The 23,257-nt window shown below is 37.8% G+C and overlaps 1 protein-coding gene across 1 annotated transcript in view; it reads left to right on the plus strand.

Moving 5' to 3' along the window:
* The window catches only part of LOC106117232 (uncharacterized), a 39,945-nt gene that overhangs the window by 627 nt on the left and 16,061 nt on the right, over nucleotides 1-23,257 (plus strand). Inside the window, exons 2-3 of the mRNA XM_013311424.1 lie at nucleotides 16,781-16,868; nucleotides 17,275-17,746. Coding sequence (XP_013166878.1) covers nucleotides 17,601-17,746 — 146 coding nt within the window. The 5' untranslated portion in view covers nucleotides 16,781-16,868; nucleotides 17,275-17,600. The remainder of the gene's footprint in view (nucleotides 1-16,780; nucleotides 16,869-17,274; nucleotides 17,747-23,257) is intronic.

Raw genomic sequence — 23,257 nt, forward strand, 5'->3', positions numbered from 1 at the left:
AATATTTTGGCACAATGCATATCAAAGTAAACAACTCAATAGTGAGTAAGAGTTGTTTAGTGTTTTTGTTTTATTATAAAAATAACCTATTTAGCTTTGCAAATAAAAGAACCAGGGAAATCATACTCCTTCATTTTATACAAATTTCAATATATATATTTTTATTATTATTTCATTATTATTCCATTTATTTTAAACATTAGAAGAATTTATTTTAAAACACAAAGTTTGAAACATATTTTGTTTGAGTGTTAGATATGAATAGGATTTAAAGCTAGATTTATTTGTGTGTGTGTGTGCGTGTGTGTATGTACCACCCTGTAGTGTATATATCATATCCCTTTTAACATAATATTTCATTTAACATTTGGCTTTATACTTTGACTTTGACATTTATAACTCCTTTCACCTTGGCAACTTCTTTATTATTTATATGCTGGTAAAAATTCTATAAAATTTCTTAATCAATGCTTAAAATATAGTTTGAAAATAATTCTGAAAATTATCTATTATTAACATTTCAAATTATGTTAATTATTCTAAAAACATAATGTAAAGCTATGCATTACAAAGAACCTGTTGAGGAAATATGGTTTTTAAATTTATAGGAAAAATGTGTCCATAAATTATTGAAGATATTTATACAAGTGGTTTGCCAAAATTATGACAAGTTGCAATCTTCAATTTCTACTTACGTCTGGCCTGTCTTAAAATATACTCACAAAAGACACTTGTAGTTAGTTATCAAATTATTGTTTAAATAACATTAACCGGCAAATAATATTATTAAAAATCAAGAACTTGTAGTCTTATTTGTTTAGTGAAGATTCATCTCAAATAAAAATAAATGTGAATAATTTTCTGAAAAACTTGAAAATTAATAAATAACATGCAGTTTCACTATCACTTGCAACTCACCTGGAACATGTATTAATTGTTGGCATGTTTAAGGCTTGTGATTATGATAGATTTTAATTAATTCGATAGAGTTGAGTCCGCGCTGCGTACCGTTAGCGTTGCAGGGCGGCGGAAAGTAGCCGGACCGTTACGTTACGCAAAGCTGTATTCGACGACAATTGTATCGGCGAGCAATGCCGATGGTGCCGGACGAGACGTTACTTACGAATTGCGAATCATCAACTCATAAAGATAGCTACTAAAACATGAGTAAACATATGAATGAACATATGGATTTTCATATGTTTAAATCATGTGAAAACCCTTTAATCGGTAGAATTTGAACACCTGGCGCCGAATCATTCCTATATCTAGTGTTAAATAGGAAAACTTAATTATTTCGTATTACGTTATTAAACACATTTAAAATGTAACATCTTGGTTAGTATCTGCTCCTAATTACTTTTAACAATTTTAAGAGGAAATGAAACATTTAATTTTATATATGTATATATCAAATCAGTCAGGAAATAATTAGAAATAGGTATAAAATGTTTGCTGCAAGGTCAATTTACTAAATAACCGTAATACTTGCAGCATATATTACTTAAATTATATGTTCTATTACGCCAAGAACATAATTTAATTCTCTCAGTATGTGCTTACGGCGCGTATACGCTTTTACCTAAACACATGTGTGCACTCAGTCATGCTCTATCGCTGCGTCGCTTGAACCCTCCCTTGCATAAGTAGTCATTTCTTAACTCTCTTTTAAATAGGTCCAGTTTGAATAGAAATTTAAAGAATGGTGAAATAATTTCGAATTTTTCAACGTCTCTAATTACTTAAAGGTTTTTTTTTCGTTGCATCTTTTATATGACATCGGTAACTAAAGTTCTAAATAGAGACAAGGCAGACAAGTTTCTTTTAGAACTCTACCCTTTTACATGCTTTGTTATCGAGACGGTGACGAGAGACGACGACCGCGTCCGGCGCGATGACACTTCAAAACACAACGACACTGAAATCTGAAGCCGTTTTAGAAGTTCTTTGTTCAACGGCCTATCGCTGCGATAAAATGTGAACGACGATTACAAATTAACTGGATTTATATTTAGAGGAGAATTAATGTTTACATACTTTTAAGTCTGATAGTGCATTAGCGTTGCGTCATTTTGTCTAGACGAGGGTAAATTTCATAGTAAAAGTAGAGTATGAAGCAAAAAGTGTATTTATCAAGTTAGCACTCTATAGTCAATACAGTTTTAGCGGTATGTTTTGTGTTGGCGGTACTCTCTCGCTCTGAGATGACATCACCGCACGTTTCTACGTTAACACGATTTTACAAAAACTATTGCCTTTATCGTTTTCTTTGTCGATTCGAAGCATAACCTAATAGATTTATCGTAATTTTCCAGTCTGGATTTTATGGACTTACGCAGGTTCCACTAGGACCGATGTCATCGCTTTCTTTAAGCCTTTTAATTCCTTAATGGGCCACGATAACCGTTTACTACGTTGTGCTAAATATAAGGAAACATCGCGTTGTGTTGCGACTGCGATGCGATAACGAAATACTAATTATTATTAGTTTTATAAGTCTCGTAATTCCGCTGCGCACCGTTCTCCATTTTGTTCATCTAAATTAACGTTACATAATAATTTTATTGTTTCACTGTTTCAACGCGCTCTTGCAAATAGCGAGCTTATGTAATCTTGCCGATTTTATTCAAGCAATTTAGATAAAAATTATGAGTGAATTCATAAATTACTTTGACTGGTCCAATTTAATGAATTCAAACAATATCAAACATAATTAAAGTTATAAATTATGTTTAGTATAAAATAGGAAAAATGAATATCATGTATTCAGGAAATTGATATTTTGTGCTATGTGCATATTTATACAGGCTGGGTAAGAGGAAAAAACCTGCGCGATGTGACATTGCCGGAGACCTCCGCGCCACTTTAGGGCCCTACAATGAGTCAAGGGCACATATTGAAAGTGCAAGTTTACGAACATTCTTATTAATTTCGTAATCTTCACACAGACATTTTTTTAATTTCCGCCGAGTTATAAATTACAAGAGTTTTTATTTCTGTTCCAAATGCCTAACAAATTAGATGTGAGAATTAAGAGAATAACTCGAGAAATAATAATTGTGTATAACATTTACTTGGTGTAAGAAAAATATATAAGACGTATAAACAAGAGTTACAAGTATCGTCCTATATGATCTCAGTTTACGGAAACGTTTTTCAATGCGAGATTCACTTGAGCAGTTGGTCGGTGGCGGCAGCGAAACGGCGCGACGTGACCTTGTGCCCGCCATTGCCCGCCTGCCGGCGGTTTGGTAGTGCGCGCGATAGGGTGGGTTGCCACTAGAAGCGGATCGTTAGAAGCGAATGCACACGTTTACTGCTTCTACGTACGGCGTTATCGTTCGTAAAGTAGTTTTTCTTCGACAATCAATTGGTTACTTGGTCCTTATCTACCACATGCCGTCACACATCGAATTTCAAATTATTCACCGCTTACAGAGAACACAAACCATGTATTCAACACGCGTTCTAACTCGCATGGTTCGCCCAAGGTCTCTGATAATCGGTACGAAACTGAAGGTCGCGTTTCGTCAGCTAGGGCCCCGCGGGACCATACTAAATTATATTATTATGTAAATACTGATCCTTGAATTGCAAATCGATGATGTGCAAGGTTTTATTGAAATACCAAATGTATGTTGACCACTATACTATATATTGAAACGTTGCTTATCCGAGCTACCGTTGGTGCAAGATCGAGTTTGCAAAACCAGTATATGTAGAACTAAATAAATATTTGGGTGAATAATTGTAAACTGTTCGTTTTGAAAAGATATTTTGACATTATATAAAAGTTAATGGCGGTTCTATAATAAATTCAGCATACAGTAATTGGTGATGTTTGAGAAGTTGCGCGCGCGTCGATTTCTCTTTTTTAATACAAATCAGTGATTGTAATGTGCACGCGAAGTAATTGCACGACTCGCGCGCGCCCTCCGTCCAGTAATTAGGCAATTGTTAGCATAGTTTGTATTACGTATTACAAATTAAACTTTTAACCAAAATACATACTTATACGTTTGTTGTACTTAATATGTAAGACTTAAGGAATGGTGAACGTACACGTAGTGGAAGTCTTAACAGAGTTCCTATACATCGTGTAATAATGATTTCCGAGTAGCAATCGCGCATGCAGCAGCGGTTGCATACAATTGATTATGTTTGTGTCATTGTTCTCGCGCCTCCAAAGCATCGATTTAATTCTCACGGCTCCGCATTAATGATGGCTTCTGGTTTCATTTCATCGTCCAAAGGAAATCGTTCTATGTCACTGGCATTGTATTGTCTCGGTAACGTGAAAATATTGTTTCATTGAATTGTTAAATGAATTAGAAATCTTGTATCATGGAAGAGACTTTCCTTATAAAGTTGAATACTAATTTATCTAGTAATGACAGATCTGCTTCCTGTTTAGATGCAATTAGATTACTTATGTCTTTAACAGTAGATCGGCGTTTTAATATATATTATCAATAATTATTTTTAAATTTTATAGTTAGTTTGAAAATATGTATGTTCCGTTATTAACGGTGAAGTGTTTCGAGCTATAAAAGAACTTGACACAGTTGCGCGCTATCAGGTAATTGCTCAATAAGTTTTTATAGAGGTTTGTCGGTGGCAGCAAGCGGGACATGGCCGCGCGCCGTGTCTTATCACCACCGTCGCACCTGCCTGCATCTACTGCGCGATAACGCACCTACCACGTCTCTAGCACATCCTAACTCGCTTTGAATGTTGACCACTTTAAGCACTGTACTACATCTCATTGTAGATAATGAAACTTTTCTAATATTTTGATATTGAATAATTGCTCTGTCTGTTGACACGCCTCTTAAGATTTCCCACTACGATGTTTTCACTTAATGTAAAAGGGCAGTAGTTTTTACACGTTTTAATATGATTATCTTCTTTGTTTAAAATAGAGGTCATTTGGCTCGGTGCCGACTTCTATTTGGCTAGAAGATTCGAATTTCAAAGCTGACCGCAAATCTACCGCAGGCCGATATACGTCCATATATGTAAATCCAAGACATGCTGGTTCGTTTACAATAACTTAATTAAACAAAGTTTAATTTTGATATCTGTAACATGGATGTTGAAATTATAAACGTGAGCGTTTGATTCTCATTTAACGAGTTTATATGAAATTTTAATAAATTGCGACATTGTCTAGAGTACATGTATGTCATGTTAAACAAAGCTGAAATTTAACAAAGCGTCAGCTTACGCCAACAGTGAGACTTTGGCAGTGCAGTCGGCGGTGGGTGATCATCCATTGTGGTGCGCCCACCTGGACAAACAAATTAACAAAGCGACGTAGTGACGTCCTTGTAGTTTTGTTGTCCCCGCGCGCCGGATTGTCGTCGGCAAGCGTGCTCGCATATTGTTGACACGGAAATATCGTGACGGATGCGACAACAACCAAATTCAAAACAAACAAACGTTTTCGGCGACAACATTTATAAATTTAGTCGAATGTTTCAGTTCGTACTTTGTTTACACTATTATCAGTTTAATTAATATTGCATTTAGAAGTTAATTTGCTGTTTTTGAGTGTGAAGTAAAAAAATATCGTCGTCCGGCATTGTTGAGTGTGTGGGCGGAATTGGCTTGACCTCTGCAGCCAGCCGCGGACGACGGTCAATGTCACCAGCGTCGCCGCCGCACGCCGCCGGCACTGCCTGGAAGCTCAACGTCTCGTACTGCTATGCATATTCACTTGACATATTACGTTGCAGTCAAAATTAGTAAAAAAATCTCTATGCATAAAACCTTTTTTCACATATGTGATAACCTAATTAGTAATGTACATAGATTGAACCTAACCACAGAAGTGCAGTTCATATAAATGCACGAAAACCTATCCAGCGACGAAACGTGTTCGCGGGTGGTTGTATTGCCTGGGCGAGTACGGGGCCGCGGTCTGCGGTCGGGGGACGGGGTAGTGTAACCCGTTTCGAGTGTTTACGTAAGGCCACATATTTGATGAGAACGACGTCCACGATACGGCAAGCCGCTAGTTGCTAGTCGATGTCGTTTCTCTGAACCAAACGCACTCATGTTTTAAAACTAAACCTTTTGCAAATGCAATGTAATCGTAGATAAACATAGCTGCAGACATGAATAGGAAATAACGTACGATACGACGTTATATTATTACAATTTCGCTGTTAATATCATTTAAGATGCAAGTATTGCGTGTGAGCATAGCGATGCATTTGTTTAAATCCAGATAGATCTGAAGTGACTTTTATTACATTTTGAATGTGTCCATTTAATGAAAGTAGTACCACAATATAGACATTCATAATTGTACTTTAAGCAGGCAAATTTTGTGGTGTTTTTTCTAATTTGTAATTTAAAAGTTATCATGTTTAAGCCAGTAATGGGAAGTTGTTAGTGGTAATTTGAAATGTAAATACGCATTACGAGGAGGCGAATATAAGTGTTATTGTTCTTGCGTTGTGCAGGTAACTGGAGTTTCACATCGCGCCACATCGATGCTCAAACAATCCACCTTCGCTGCGCTTTAAACATTACATAATAACTGGAAATATGACATACGTATGCGTTCAAACTGCACTGAACTAGAATGTTCTGTTTCTAAGATATTACCACGACCGATATGATACTTAACGACGTCATTATAATGTTGTCAAGAGCTCGCTCAAGTAGACTATTAATGTTGTAAACGATAGTAATTGCAATCATCAAAGAACTATTTACCACAAGTTCAAAAAAATAATGACAATAAATAAACAGAATTTAATGTATTTTGCATATAACAACAATATCATTGTCTTGTTTTATAGTGACGTCACTAGTAAATATAAATGCAGGGCTTCTAACAATTTATTAGCATTTAAAAGAATGATAGTAAATTTCAAGGGGTCATTTGATTACATCCTGGCGGTGACCGGTCCGCGGTGTCGCGCCCTTGATCCCAATGCACTGCGAGGGGAACCGCGCGTCCCCACAACTGTCTGATCGTTACATATCTACACATTTGTTACAGAACATACTAGAAATTTAGTGGTCTATTTTACAGCTGACTATATCAATTGGTGTTGAGATACATTAACCACTGCCATTGTCCGGTACCTGATATCTGAAGCGTATGATATTTAGTTCAGATTAAGTATTTCCTAGCTTAAAATTACAAATTAAATTGTTAGCTGTCGTTAATTGTATCTACGTATTGACATCCGTCTCAGTTTATAATCGTAGATAACCACAATGAACGTTGCCTAATACAGACGATTAACGAGTCCTGAATTACAGTCGTAAAAATACTGAGCAAATGAATGGTACAAAGTCTTGTTTCAATACCATAAAATTGTAAATGGTATAGACGGGCTATAATATTTAGGACATCATTAAGTGTGAATTGTACGAGGATAATTTTAGTTTCTATTATTATTGGAATTAGTATGTAACGTCTTAATAAAGGCACATCCTATCTAAGACATAATTACAAGTTTTTGATTTGAAGGAAGATTTGAGCATTATAGTGAGCAGGTAGTTGTTGATGCGTGGCCGCTGTCAGAAGTGGCGACCGTTATCCGCGCTGCTGCGCCCGCCGACCCGCGTCGAGTTGTTGACCCCGACACTGCCTCGCTGGCCCAACATCTCGCAGAACACTACCTGTTCGATAGTTGCTTATATTTTCAATTGAAGTGTTAATTTTCTTCCAAAGTACTTGGGTATTTTGTGAATATACAATACATGATTTGTCCAGTGGTTATATTAAAATATATATTATACGGCGAGCACTCAGCTTACGTTTTGTCATCAAATCAATGTAACTAGGGTTGAGCATAAAGACAATGAGTTTCGAAGACGAAAACAACGCGCTTTTACTAAGCAAGCAAAAAATATGAGTCCAAACGGCGTCAACGACCGACAGCACTGCGCATAGATCGCTGCGTCTAGACTAGACCATGCGATTAGCTCATCCGTTGCGAAACTGTTAATAATACCGCGCCATCTTCCCGCTGACGCCAGCGCTGACGGTGACGGGGGCGATGTAAACTTTGCAACAATCGAAAGTACATTGAAGTCGCTGATATATAACCGATCCAATCCAGATGCAATTGATGCAATAATACGATATCAAACGCTTTATAACGTCTAGCCTCGCCACCGCTCACACCGCGCTCAGACCGCGCTCACACCGCGATCAGACAACTACATCAATCAATCAAACAAACTGTTATTACAGTATGTAAGGGGATCTTCTTCAAATTCTCGTAACACCTTATTTAACAACAATCATTGCATTTGAAACCTCATCTAAGTTTTGGAGTATCATCGATATGTGTTATTGGCATTTTGTTTGTGCAAACATTCTCAGAACTATAATATTAAATATCGTAGAACTTGTGTCTGGTATCATAAGATATTGCCGTCATAAATCTAAAGCCGAGATAGATTTTTATAGTAATTGATGATTCGAATTTAGTTTGTTGTGTTCGGGGCATGGCTTAGCCACGAGGCTGAATACCCGGATGTTGTCAAGGCTCTCGTATCTATTGGCTAGGAATGTGGACTTGTTATGTTGCCAGTTGTAATGACTTTAACCATATCTACACGTCTGTACAGATGATAAGTTATCGAATATTATGTCAGCGATAGAATTGTACTGATCGCACTTACAAATGTTATCCACTTCCTTGTATTCGTTTTGGGAATTTGTGAAGTTTAGAAAGTTATGTTGACGTAGTTTTGATTGCTAATTACTAATTTGATTCCTCTGAATGTGTCGGAATTTCCAGCCCTAACGTATTAAATACTAGTATGTAATTGTCAGAAACAAGCAACCAATGCGACGTACAAAACTATAACAAAATATCTCTTTGTATGAGACAATGTCAGTTAAGCTGCTTTTCTCTGTGCTACATTTTCGATTGCAAAAAGTAAATTAATAATGTAACATAATATGTCAGATATATTTCATCATCACATGCAAATGTTTACGAGATATGAATACTGAGTCAATGTTACACGTAGATAGTAAAAGTGGTGCTCCTGTTATCTGGCATTGTTATATCAATAAATGTTAATAACGCCCCCTCAACTGTTCTGTGCCAACTCTGGTCGTGTAATAATAACTGCTTTGTTTTTGAATTCTCTCACATTTTGCTCCTACATTAAATTATATTTTGAACTTAGTCTATCATCTCTTATTGGTTCCCCTAACACTTATGCTGTATAACTCTTTCCATCAGATCAGTCGAAGTATTGAATAAAGCTTGTACTCTAACTTACCCATAAGATAATCGACGTTGTTTGTGTTATTTTATCCTTATTAAAGTACCCTTGAAAAAATGCAACAGTCCACGTCACCATTATCCTCGATAAGAAGCAAGTGTCGACGATAGCTAACTGCACACGCAACAATATCTTATCAAAACCTTTTAAAAATTACCACTTTGTTGTTATTGTGTAAGTTATAGAATTGTATAGATTTTTCCATAAAACATTGCGATGCTCCTATTAAGTAGCCATTAACTATTAATTTATTATGATTTGAATTTGTACAAGCAGTACATTGTAACTTTTTATTTACCCGAGCCGTCAAAGTAGAACAGTAAGAGCTTTATTGCGTTGTGTTTGTGTGCCTGCATCAGTGCAGTGGATATCAGAAAGCGCGTGGAAAGCGCAGCTGACCGCCGCGGATCACTCGGCCGGACTTTCCCCGCCGCTGGAAACGATCCTATGACCGCAACATCCACCACAATAACACCTATTGACTCTTTAAAGGCTCCACCATTTCTAGTGTAGACCTTTAGTCCTACGTATAAAATACTTTTTACTATAATATTCGTATATACATAACGCTAGGTACCTTTAAACCTTATGTTTGGCTTCGCTTGAAGTAATCATCGGAGATCGAGACATCTATTCCGCAAAATTCTGCTCCTATTTACTTTTATGACCTTCATAAAACCGAAAAGGATCAGTTTATACGAGCTTTAACCGACATTACTCGGATAACGAGACTTGATGTGTCGTATTATTTTATAAACTATTCCATTACATTACTGCCAATAAAATACCCTCCTTCTCTACCCTGAATTAGAATATTTCTTCTTTTATCACCACCACTTATGGCCTCACCGACCATCGGAGGTCGTACATGGTTTGGCCAATTTTCTGCTCCGCATACATCTGTATTTCTAGGCTCCTTAAAAGTTGTTTCGTCTGTTCCTCCGATGTGACAACTCACAATCTCTGAATTAGGTTAGTGTATACGTAATAACGTATCGTAATGCTATGTTATTCCCCTATTTTATATTTGCAATTTAAGTGCTATCCGTTGCTAGTAGCTCTGTACTACTTGACTGTATCTCGCAGTGGGTATCGCGCTAACAAAGCCCCACGTCACGCCACGCTTGCCTCAATTCCCTGAAGTGCTGCCAGTAGGCGAATGGAATGGATAGTTAATTAAAAACTAGGCATTTATACAGTCTGTCATCAATTTACTTATCTTACTTTGCATTTTTTAACCATTTTCATAATTAGTTTAAAATGTATATTTACGTGAACCCAACGTTAGTTAGTAATTAAGTATGTAATGGCGTCGTGTGTCACGACAACAACCATTCATTTACAATATATCAAACATTGCAACACCATTTAGCAACAAATATTAAACACATATATAATATGTTGCAACGTCACGCATCTACCTGCATACCTACTGAGTTTCATTGAAACTAAACTCTAAACTGAAATTCATAATCGCACGTAATTCGTAATCCAGCACACCGCGTGACTGTTGTGGTTTCGCACGCCACGGTCATGGGAGCGCTCAGTACACAACCATTGTTATCTCATACAATTTTCACTTCTGGATAAACACACAGCTTGATCTCACAGCTATAGATGATGCACACTTTGTTTATTTAACTTTGTACTTTTGCAAAAACTTGTGCCGCTCGGCTGGCTCTCGTATTGCCAACGGAAGCAATTATCATTTTATAGTCACAGATTATTATTGTCGACACGGTTTATATTGTGTATGATTTCATGTTTACACTTTATATTGAAACCTTGCACGCTGCATGCGTGTAGTGTAGCCTTGTTCATGTGCTTTACCTTACTCTACGGAAAAACATTGAGTCAATGCCCGTCGGTGCTAATGTCATCGAGAAATGTATTTCTGATGAATTTTCCCCTGAAGCGTTTAAACTTCGACTTTATTATTGTTAATTGCATTTAAACTTTATCTCTAAATTATAATTAGTAGTTGTTCTCTTATGCAATAAATCATTAGTGATATGCAATGTGTTTATCTAATAGAGAAACATTTGCGCACACGGGTCAGAGGCGGTGCAGTAAATATCATTATTCATTCGTAGCCGATATCACTATTGTGCAGTTCAAGGACGCCTCATAAATACTCAATATAAGTTTTTTTAAGATTCTTACTGCTATCCGTTCATTTAAAGTTGTCACCACCATCCCGCAATTAGATTCGCCAGAAAACTCATATAAGGTTAGTAATATCCTAACTTAAAAGTGAACGTATTCGTCCACATTTTCGTAAATATTCTGTATTATTCCATTTGAAACCTTGTAATGTGTCCTTGGCGATGGCAACGGCCGACGTTATATCAGTTAATTACAACATTATTGAAACTCGTCTGTTCGTTACATGCTGGCAACATATTCGCCGCATTGTTGTCAATTACGGAGGTCTGGGACGACACGCGGCGGCGGCGTGCGCCGAGCGGGTCACAGACTTATGCTTAGTGATTGGACCTCGGTTTTTACAGGCCGTACAAATTTATTCGTTGAACGTCAAGCTCTGCCTGCGGTTGGACTTGTGTAAACTTCCTCATCATATGTAATGTATTTAAAATGTTGTTGTAAAGCAATAATTAGTAACAAACCAGTTATAAAATAAATCAAAAGCTAAGTAAGACAGACGGCTAAATTGGTAGCTGTTGTCATGCGGTTATAACTTTTGCTTTAGAGACTATTGCCGTACATCGCGTTAGTATTTTTTTCTTACTTGTATCACGTTTTTAGGTCTCGAGTCAAGTTTTATTTTAGCTTATAAAAACTAGTGTTAAAAACGTTAAACGGCGAGAGGCCGGAACGGTTTGTATCGCACATCATTTTTTTCCTGTAAATTACAATCTGAAGGCCACATACAGTGGTTTTTGCTTATTACGTTACATTAGTTAAACACAAATTGTTTCTATTTATTTAAATGATGTTTACTCGTTTCTTCACATTTGACTTTCAAGTGGTTTTATGTAAGTTATGACTTAATTCTTAAATATCTGCTTTTTAATATTTCATTTTCAATTTCAACTTATGTTATATTTACCTTTATGTGGCCTCATTTTCCAAAAAATGTCAATATTGACCATAAGTATTACAAAATCGTTAATGATTTGACAAAATGCCAAATAGCCTTTATATTCCACGATACGCAACCAACCGTGCTCCACCCTGCGCGTGTTATGTAAAATATGTGCTCATCATGACTTTATGTTTTTAACGGGGTGGTCAACATAAATGCCAGCCATTTGTTTCTGTCTAAGCTTGTTTACGCAACCCGATTCTAGCTGTTAGATCTTGATATGTCAAACTATTCAAGGCTCATGTCAGCTGTGAAACGTTCATCTCTTGTCCTTATCTCACATACGTAGGGTCGACATACAATGTTTTTGTCCTTCAGATTGATCTATAGATGAACCCCTCCGCTAATATATTAAAAGCATTTAGTCATCTAAAACTTTGTAAACTTTCATCCTATCTTAGTAATGGAATACTAAAAGTTTAGTAGTTTTTAGTGTTTCTTAAGTTTCTCTGCAACTAAGATAATGCAACGTTTCAATCAAAGAACAGGCCAACATTATTATATATAATACTACTAATAATATTGATTGTCATTAGACTGTAAAGTGGTTAGTTAACGTATTTGTGGAACCGTGCGGTAACACAATTTCAACATTGAATTGTGTAAAGTGATCGCGTTCTTTTTATATTTACTTAAGTGTGTAAACACTATATTTAAACAAAAGGATTGAAGAAGTATAGACTTATGGTACTTTTTGGTAAGATATTAAGATATTATTCTAAAGTACTCGTAAAGTCTTTCACCTAAGTGCGAGCTGGTCTAGAACAAATTGCGCGTCGCCGGGCTCGTGCGGCGCTTGCGCATGACTGATAAACACGCCTAAAGGTTTTGTAACTAACCTACATTTTGCGTGTGCAATTATTTGTTGTGTTGTCCTCTTTGTTTAACGATCGCTTATTAATTATCACTCAAAGTGCGAGACAGGGCTATTTGTTTTATTTGTTAACTAATTGTGATATCTTTAATTGTACAAAACTCTTTTTCGTTAAAAAACCATACCTCCGACTAAGTAATGTAAAGCAAGTCAAATAAAATCAATGTATTGTTATTTAGAATACGTCTTAAATGCGACGAGTCGGTCTTGTACCGAAACTTATAAGTGACTACATAATTTTTACTTTTAAAAACCTTAACCACAAATGGAATTTGTTTTGTATAGATATCACTATAGTAACCTAATAATTTACAATGACTCGTCTAATTTTAAAACAATGTGGTTAATTTTGGTTGTGCATGAATAATTTCTTCCCCTCAAGTCACATTTGTTTCCCCACGCGTTGCTCGAGTGAGCTCCGGTCACACCGGCCGGCGGTGGGCCGAATCAATCCACCACGCCGCGTCACGCTCCGACATGCTACACGGCCACCATAAATCGCAACGAATTCGAAAAAAAAAACATCAGACGTATGACGTCAACATGAGAACAAAATAAATAGTATAATGAACGATCACAACACATTTTTTTTATTCAAGCTTACTTGTCGCTTACAAATTACGTTTTTCTCACCGATGTAATTGAAATAACGATATCTTTGTACTATACAAACACAAAAACTCGAGATTAATTAGTCTGTTGGCAATTTGGATTTGATTCTTGAATAACGCCATTGCGATGACTAAATGTGGTCTCTTATCAGTTAAAATACCATTTTAATTACATTTTGATTATGTTGTAAAATACTTTTCTTATCACAGTAGACAACATATATCGAAATAGAAAGTTATTCTCGACAATAATATAATACCAGATTTTGATTCAGTTTCTAAAGGTAACAATGATAATAGGGTATCACAGATTTGTGTAGGCAGGTTGTGGCTGTCGAGGCATGTCTAATTGATTCGCGCCTTTAAACTGTACTGCTGCAGGCAGCCATTAGCCAAGGTAATGGGATTCACTTTTCAATCAGAAACCATTTCACACTTGACCGAACTTAATTGCTCGTTGGCTCAGTGGTTACACAACTGGTTAGTCAACTTACTAATGTTTGAAGACAAAATAGTTCAATTCCATCGAATTTAATAAAATATCAAGACAAAGTACTAATTATTTTGAAAATGAAATACATTTGTGTTATATGCTGTAAAATGAGAACATTTAAATAGGATGTGCGAAGTTTTCGTCAACGGATTTCCTTCTGCAGCGCTTGTTTCAAACTGTGAAGGATGGAGTAGTGGTGTATGCCGCGCAGTGACCTCCAGCGTGCCAGCTGACGCGGCTTCTATTTATAATCACAACTATATATTATGTTATTGCATTGTAATGTCTATTATTGTAATTCCTAGTGCCGATGTCGCCCGCATGGTAATTATAAACACTCCACAAACCTGCCACTTATTTTATGTGAATTTAAACATTTAGCTACGAGGAAATTTCCTTTTGAATGTTAACTTTTCGATTATGACTTATTCTTGCTTAGCTACTACAAAAAACTATGTCAGTTAAAGCAACTATTTTCTTTTACATATTATTATGAATTTTATGATGTTAGCGGCCAGCATATTGTGTCGTTAAGGAATATGTAAAACATACGACATGTAATTAGCATAGCAGATAAATTTAGACATTTAAACACAAAGGGCACCTGATGCATGTTTTGTCTGCTCATTTGGTTGCGTTATCAGACGCGGAATGCGGGCGTGCGGTGTGAGGCAGCGCGCGTGACTCAGCGGCGCTATCGCAGGCGCCATGCCACAATGCTCATGAGCGTATTTCGCACTGGTGGATAAAGGGTGTAAAGCTTGGTATCATGCATACTTGAATTATTGATAAAGTAGTGATTCATTTTCATGGGGTAAGTTCGAGCTTAACATGATAATGTTTTTTGGAAATCAGGTACAAGTAAATCGTCTATCGCTTTCAACTTTATTGTTCAGGAATAAGATTGAAAAAATTCAACTTCTTAACGCCGAGAACATCTGTAGGTAATGGAAAATGAAACATTTATGAAACTTGCAAGTTGTTTAGTGTTTGAACAGAAATAAGCAAATTGAAATATTTATAGTTATAGCGAAAGCAACTGACCGACAGAAGTAAACTTTGAACTGAAACATTTCACAGTTGTGCGATGTATCTGTGAATTGCACGCGACCGCCTCGGGCAGCAACAGTAAAGGCAGAGGCTGACCTCGTATTACCGAATGCCCGCTATACAATATGTTATAAAACATTCATACAAATTGTCCTAGTTTTTGTTATTTTATATAATACCAAATTGTAGCGTTATCTTGTACTCATTGAATAAAGATTAGGTCGGTGCTGTAGCTTGCTATTTTAAAATAAAATATTTACTGTAAAAAAACATATATTGTCTTGAATTTTTATTAACAGTAAATTTTTTTTGTATGGTCAACGTTCATTAGAAGGTAAATGATATTGCGGCTGTTAACGCAAGTCTGCTAACCTGTTTACTAGTTTTACACATTACACATGTGTTCACTGGAACATGCATGTGATCACGTGTTGCAACCTCCTTGCCAGTTGTAGTCAGGAACGTTACACATTCTGATATATGAGAATTGTAAAGATACCGTAAAAATTGATAGGGTTTTCTCGGAAGAGACTCACTATAAACAATTCCGAAAACTTTCAAGATGCTTATCTAGTAAATAACTTGGCAATGAGCCAGCTGAAAGAGCTGCTGGAATAAACGTGGCTCCCGCTGGTTTATATCCATCGATATATGCGGGGCGATACGGGAGCAGGAGGAGGTGGCTGATGCTGTCGGTCCTGGAGAGTTTTCGAGGAATTCTCTCGCCGTCTGCTTTTATGTTTATTTGATGGTCGTTGCGAAATGGAAACAGTTCGACTTTTTGTGAATTCGGAATCGGGTTCCAGCCCACTGCCTATGTAATTTTTTTATATTTAATGGAACAAACTATATAATGTAAGTTTTCTTAATTTACTTCACCGAAGTGAAGTTTCCAGAGGGTCCGGTTTCGGAGAGGTGCCGGCTTGCGCAAGTGAGATGGGCACGAGAAGGCCGATTTCGACCGCTAGCACACCGTGGCATACGGCAGCTAATATCCAACGCTACGTCTGCCCGTGCCCGCCGCGACCTCGCTTATAAACTCATTACCGATATTCTTTTTTACGTTATCAAAATTATTGACCAACCGGAGTTTCTCAACACGACCAAATAGATTTATTGTATGTTACATTTAGATGTGAGATGCCTCTACACAATACACATAAATAAATAATTTAGCAACGCCAGCTTTTAGTCGGTTATATCTTAAAAACTTATTAGAAATAATTTTTCTCTGTATTGGCGCCGTTTCCTTATTTACCAAAATACTGGCTGTTGAATGTTAAGTTTACAATACCGCACTTTTAACAAAACAATGGACTTGGCGTTGTTTAGTTGTCGCCGTGTGGTTGTGTACACGCTGTGCTGTGTTGTTGCAGGTGATGTGAAGGGCGCACTCCGTCGCGGGAGGCACGTGCCTGTGTACGCGTGCGCGTGCGCGCTCGTCTTTTGACAACACGCCGCGTTGTAAGTAAACACGTCTCGTTAGAAAACTCGTATCGAAAATATTGATCCTAAAATATAAATACGTATAGACAAAAGTCACACAAAATGTAAACAAGAATACTTTTCGGCTTCCTAAAACCACTACAACAATGTCGTTTGAAGGTGTTCCTTTTAAGTAATTGTACGGCTTCTTTGATTTTTTTTTTGACAAGGTTATATGTTTTCACACTTTATTTCTTCAACATGTTAAAGCATTCAGACTGCACTGTTTATATTTGCTAAACAATTTAATGAACATTTTAATAACAAATAGATTAATATTGTGTATTGTCTTCAAAGTTGTTTGTTTATCTTTATACACACACTCGCTTCATTGTATGTGTAGTCATCGCAGAGTCAATGAGCTGACCGCTAACTCTTGTTGCAGACTGCTGCCGGCCGCTATGCCACTGCTTGGCTCCCGGCCGCCTCGCACCACCAGCCTTCCCGATGACAAACTAGTCGCTACGTCACTTTACGTCTTCAAATAGCTAGGCTGTGCAGTTCGCTTCCAAATCAAAACGTTCATTTGCACGTGCGTTTTCGCGACACACATGTAAAGTGAAGTGCTTGTGCTAGTGCGTACCAGAAACCGGTTCGACCCGGTCGCGTACAGTTTGGTCTGCACCAAACCGGTCCAGTGCGTCAGGAGCCGGGTGGGACCGGCGCGCGCGAGTGCGGGCCCTCTGCCCCGGGACCGATGTGTGCGGCGTCATGGCGTTCATGACGAAGAAGAAGCGATACAAGTTCGGAGTTCAGTGCTGCCTCGAAGAGTTGACGGAGGTTCCCTTCGTCTCCGCAGTGCTATTCGCGAAGGTCCGTCTGTTGGACGGGGGTAACTTTCAGGATCATTCGAGCAGGTCAGTTTCATTTGTCTTAATTTAACAACATACTTTGTACTTTGTGCATTTATTTACTGTTCATCTCTTAGTTTTTACCAAATGATTATATGGTTATTTTATATGTATTCTGAAATTAAGTATATGTAAAACGTTTAATTAAGTATTATCTCCAAATTGTTATGTCGTGTCATCGCCCCCCCTCCCGCGTCTGTAATTTCCCGGGAAATAACATGATTGTTGCGGGGCAGGTGGAGTTGCCCCATAACGCTCGTTGCTATGTCGACTTCACTCAAACAAACCATGCCATGTCGCACGTTATTATCAACAAACACAAGTAATTCTTTCAACAGCAAAAAAATCAAACAGCAACAATACAAACCTTCTGATTCTCTGACTTTTCTAGAAAATGTGCTATAATTTTTGTTGCAATATGAACACTATTTGCTTTAAGTGTGAATAGGTTCCGGAGAATAATTTTGTAGGAGAACTTCGATTAAAATAGTAAAACGTGTATGTATTGTCAGAATGTTGAAAAACACTTCAAATCTCTTCTAACGCCAGAATTAATAAAAAAAAGTAGCTCTCATATTCGTAGTAGATACTAAATAGTATTTCATGTTAATAACGCAGTACTTCGTGTATTGCAGATAAAAATTATTCAATAATAATCACATAAAGTGATATTTGACTGGAATCACGAGAACGTCGTTTGTGTGACGGAGGTGACCGCGTGTGCCGGCCACAGACCCCGCCGGGAACCGTAGGCGGGGACCTTACCACTTCGCACAATGTCACACAGTCCGGTCGCAACGTAAACTGCACATAAATACTGTCAGATATAATACGCGCTTCTAGAAACAACCAAAATCTCGGGTGTGCCATTTTTAATCGAATCGGCATCTGAATTTCAATTTGTTTGTGTTCTTTTAAAATAATGGGAGTCAACCTTTACAGACGGGCTGTTAAAGCACAGGTCTCAAGGTGTGCTACTTTCTCTGTTATCATATTCAAGTATTTATTTCTTCCTTTAATGTACTTCATGCTTATATATACTTTAAATAATTTTAAAACTGATGAATATATTACCGAACAGTACGACAATACGGCATCCCGTAACGAGATGAGGGCAGAAATATTGTAACGACAAAGTGACAATAAGTGTGACTTGAAATAACCGTAGTACGTGGGTCATAGTGGTTGTGCGCGCTCGGGCGGCTCCCGTTTCACTCGACTTTTACCGAGGTTTCTCCATCGCGCAACGCTTTCGTCCTAAGTGGATAATTACATTAATAACACTTGTTAAAAGCAGTGTTTACACAATAACAGAAACTCCGCAAGCGTTACACATCGCTGTACTTTGAAGTGTACTGTACACAAGGCGAACTCCTGAGGAGATACATCAACTGTGGATGTAGACGGGATGATAAGTAATGTGTGGGAATAAGTCGGAGTCTGCGCCCCAGATTGGGAAGTGTGTAGTTAGGGGGAGCCGAGCCGGGAGTCGCGGGCACGTCCGCCAGTTTCAGATAGACATTGTGCACTGCACAAACATCAGCATAATATCTGTAGCCTGAATATTTTATATTATTTTGAGAACTAGGATCTCCATTCTAACGTATATATTCCATGCTCAAACAAATTAGAACCAACTGCTTCATCTTGTGGTACTACTATAAGTGTGCAAACGCTGTGGAAAATTTAGCGAACACGATATAAATCAGTGTTTATCATAGCAAAAGCCGCGTTTATTTCCACAAATTAGTTGAGATTTATGACTTATGCTACATGCGTAAACGAATTGTCTGCAATTCGCGTCGGCTGGCGGTGGGCCCCCGACAGGCGCGTAAAGAATTTCTTCGTAATTAATTATCATTGCGTAATATAAATCAGCTAATTGTCGGCGCAAACTGGCATCCGAAACGAACTTGTAATGTACTCGAAGTTGAGATCCGTAGTCTCTCAAACAATTAGGAATTAATAAGTAAAGAGTATCTACTCTACTTTAATAAATAGAGTAGAGTTGTAATATTTCTTCACTTCTAAACTACTATTGCTAAAATACTTATCATGTTTGTATTTTCAAGTGTGCGCAACTTTAACCGATAGCTCCTTTGCAAGTCCTTATGAATTTATTAAAATAAGGTAAATAATTTAAGAATATTAATTGCTAAAGACATTCGTGTGACGCATTTCAAGAGTGACGTCATCGTACTCGAGTCAATCAAAGAGCAATAAATTAGGTGACGAGCGTCGCCCCGCCGGTGTCAGGACGAAGAGCCAAGGACGTCGCAATTGATGTCATCTATAATTAAATGTGTATTTATAGAGCTATAGTCCGTCCGTTCGTTTACTACAGTATAATAATCGCTCGTCGTACTACTACTACCTACTCGTATGTACCGCAGCCACATTGCACGTCAACACACGCTGTCACAACACATTTGTTACGGTAAACACATCAGAATCGGACAGAACTCACATGACACCTATTTTGAGTTATTTATTATTTACATCACAGTCCCGCTCTTCTCGTATGCCATTTGCCGTATGACAAAGTTGTACGACGAAACTGACACTTCAAGGTCGTAGACCTCGTTGGAATAGCTTTTAATTAATTTATGTTTAACAGCAATCTAGAATAATTTCCTTTATTTCGAAAGTTCCAAATCATCCGTTTAATAATGAGTTAAGTTTGCTCATTGACCTAGATAGATTGCACAAACCTTCGGCTCTAGAAGTGGTTTTTTTATGTAAATTATACCGCAGCGGTAGCGGCGAGAGTTAATCGGCCGAGTTGGCCAAGGCCCGCCCGACAAGCGCTCCGCACTGAACTGCACTGCACCCACCAGCCAAGTTGACACGTTGTGGCTTGCTGCCAACACCATTTCGGAATGGCTTCATTATAAAATCACTTTGTCAAATTTCTACCTTTAATTTACCCTTGCAGTAATATAAAAACTTCATTTCTATAGTCGACATTTATGTTAGGATATAGAGGTAAACATAGTAAGGCTGCTACGAATGATGTAATAACTAAATGTACTGAAATTTGAATTGTCACTATACGTGGATATGCACTAGAATTATTCAAGACAAATTTTCGAAAAACTGCCCATTAAAGCTCACTCCACTTCGCCTCACAACAATCAAGTCAGTTGCGTACATTCGCAGGACGTGGCGGAGGCAATCAAAGTAGTTTGAAACATTATCGCACAGCACAGTCGGTCTGCGTGCGGCGTGCGCCTGGGGATGTCGGTGAGGTCACACGAGGCTTTAATTACGACCCTCAATACAGGAAGTCTCATTAAGATTATCTCTTGTTTATATTCCACTGCGTATTTGTTTATTGTCTTAAATGCTTCACCACGAACTCGCGTTGTAGCGAGCTAATGAAGACGAAGTTTTAAGCAGAGTTTATGATTTTGGCTAACTCTGATTTCTATCTAGACATTTTTATGATAATACACTTTTCCGAAAGAATAGTCACATAATAAATAACATATCCTAAGCATACGAGCATAAACAATAGTGTACCAGTAGGTATAGTGGCACTGTGCTGACTAATTGCCGTCACTAATCGGAAGGTCGTCGACTCGCTCCAGCGCCGCGCCACCCGCGTCTGATACATGTTGCCATGCCGATATGTTAACATCAGTTATTTATGATTTTCCATTTTGCCACACGTGTACAACTATATTAATAAGTTTTCCAATAGCTCACAGAGATATGCAATCATCAACGGTTTACGACAAGAAGTATAATAATCGAAATCTTAAGCTTTTACGATTATAAGAGCTTACAAACACGTTGAATAGTAGACACAAAAGGACTCGAGATGAGGGCAAACAAAAGCAATTGCAATACAATGCGGAAGTGTTGCCCGAGCTCAGACCCGGCTTGCCTGTGTGTGTGTGTTACTAATATACCGTAGTTAATGATGATCGATGTATGTACCATAATGGACGCCCTAGGTTATGCATTTCCTTGAATGGTTATTTTAAAATCTTTTTAAAGTAATTGACCAGATTAACTTTTACTTTGATAGTTCATCCACAACCAGCTTCTTTTCCACTTTCCTTGAGCATGGCTTCTGTTAACTGGCAGCGCGATGTCGGCAGGCGACTGACCGCTAACGGCCGCCGGCACGCGATGTTGGCTCATTAGTGCTTTAATGGGCAATTAGTGCGCTTCACTAAGAACAACGTCTCGCGGAAAGTGAATGAGTTTTCGCCGAGCGAAAGTACTCCCGGCGCATTCCCCCTGCACCTCCGGCCTCCACTGCCCGCCGATTATGCACTCTAACACGGCGTACATTGGGAAACTAATCCCTTGTAGCGTGATGAAAGCAACACGTGCGATGGATTTATTTGAGTGATAACAAAAGTTATGCTATAATGTGCCATGAGGAAATGACGCAATCGGGAAATGTAGCTTTACATACATATTAAACTCAGCCATTTAACACAGTATTGTCGCTGTGAAGACTTGGATAGTCATATTTTATTCATGTATATCTGTTACCCGCGACTTTGTCCGCGCGATATTGTAGCTTTCTAATGGAAAAATATTTTTTGGAGTAGCTCCTGTAGACGTTACGACAAATCGTTTTACTTTATAATGTACTCCTTATTGTATAGATGTAAATGTAAAACTGAGATTTATTTTAATTCTTGATTTATGTTTCTGGTATATTTCAAAATGTCCAATAACATAGTAATTTATCAGTGAGGTCTGCAGCTAGCTGTGCGCTGTGAGTGTCGTCAATGTACAGCGCGCCGGGTGTCGCCCTCAGGGCCAGACCCGCCATCGCCACGTGTTCAGCGCACTAATTGATTACCACTGTGAATTGAATGTTAGCTATATTGTACCACACATATGTATATCTTCAATATGCTACAATAGTCGCATTTGTAATCTCGTATTTACAACCTCCAACTTCCTAGCAAATCTCTCTGACATATCGTAAATCAATCAAAGCAAACCACGACTATACTTCAATTCTCAAGTTCTTGTTATGTTTCGTTGAAAGAAAATTGTTTTTTACCCATTTTATAAAAGTACAGAGTGCGTGCAACTTACACATGTCATGTTCATGTCAAAAGTATAAATGCAAATAAACGAGAACTTGTTATTAGATTAGGGGTATCGTCTCTTAGCGGCACAATGTACAAATCTGACCCCATTGCGAGGGACAGTGACATGGCGGAGTGTCAGTGTGTCCGGTTGTATCTATAGGCACATACACACTGCTTATGCCGGTTTAATTGTTCTTCATCTAGTTCTAGTTCGGAACTCATACAGAAACTTTCGTCATGTCACTTGCAGCCGGTTTGAACATGTAACCTACAAAAATATCTTGGTGCAATCATTACATTGGACGTTTATTTACGACGTAAAAACACATCACTACTAAAAGTCTTAAAAACTTGAAAACAGCGGGTTGATGGAATCGGGACAGCGGCATTCCGGTTCCGGCGACGTGTGACAAGTTCAAGCCTTAATCGCCGCACTCTTCGACCTACTAGTGCA

Source organism: Papilio xuthus, unplaced genomic scaffold (genome assembly GCF_000836235.2).
Source record: "Papilio xuthus unplaced genomic scaffold, Pxut_1.1 DF827680.1, whole genome shotgun sequence".
In the NCBI taxonomy this organism is placed as follows: domain Eukaryota; kingdom Metazoa; phylum Arthropoda; class Insecta; order Lepidoptera; family Papilionidae; genus Papilio; species Papilio xuthus.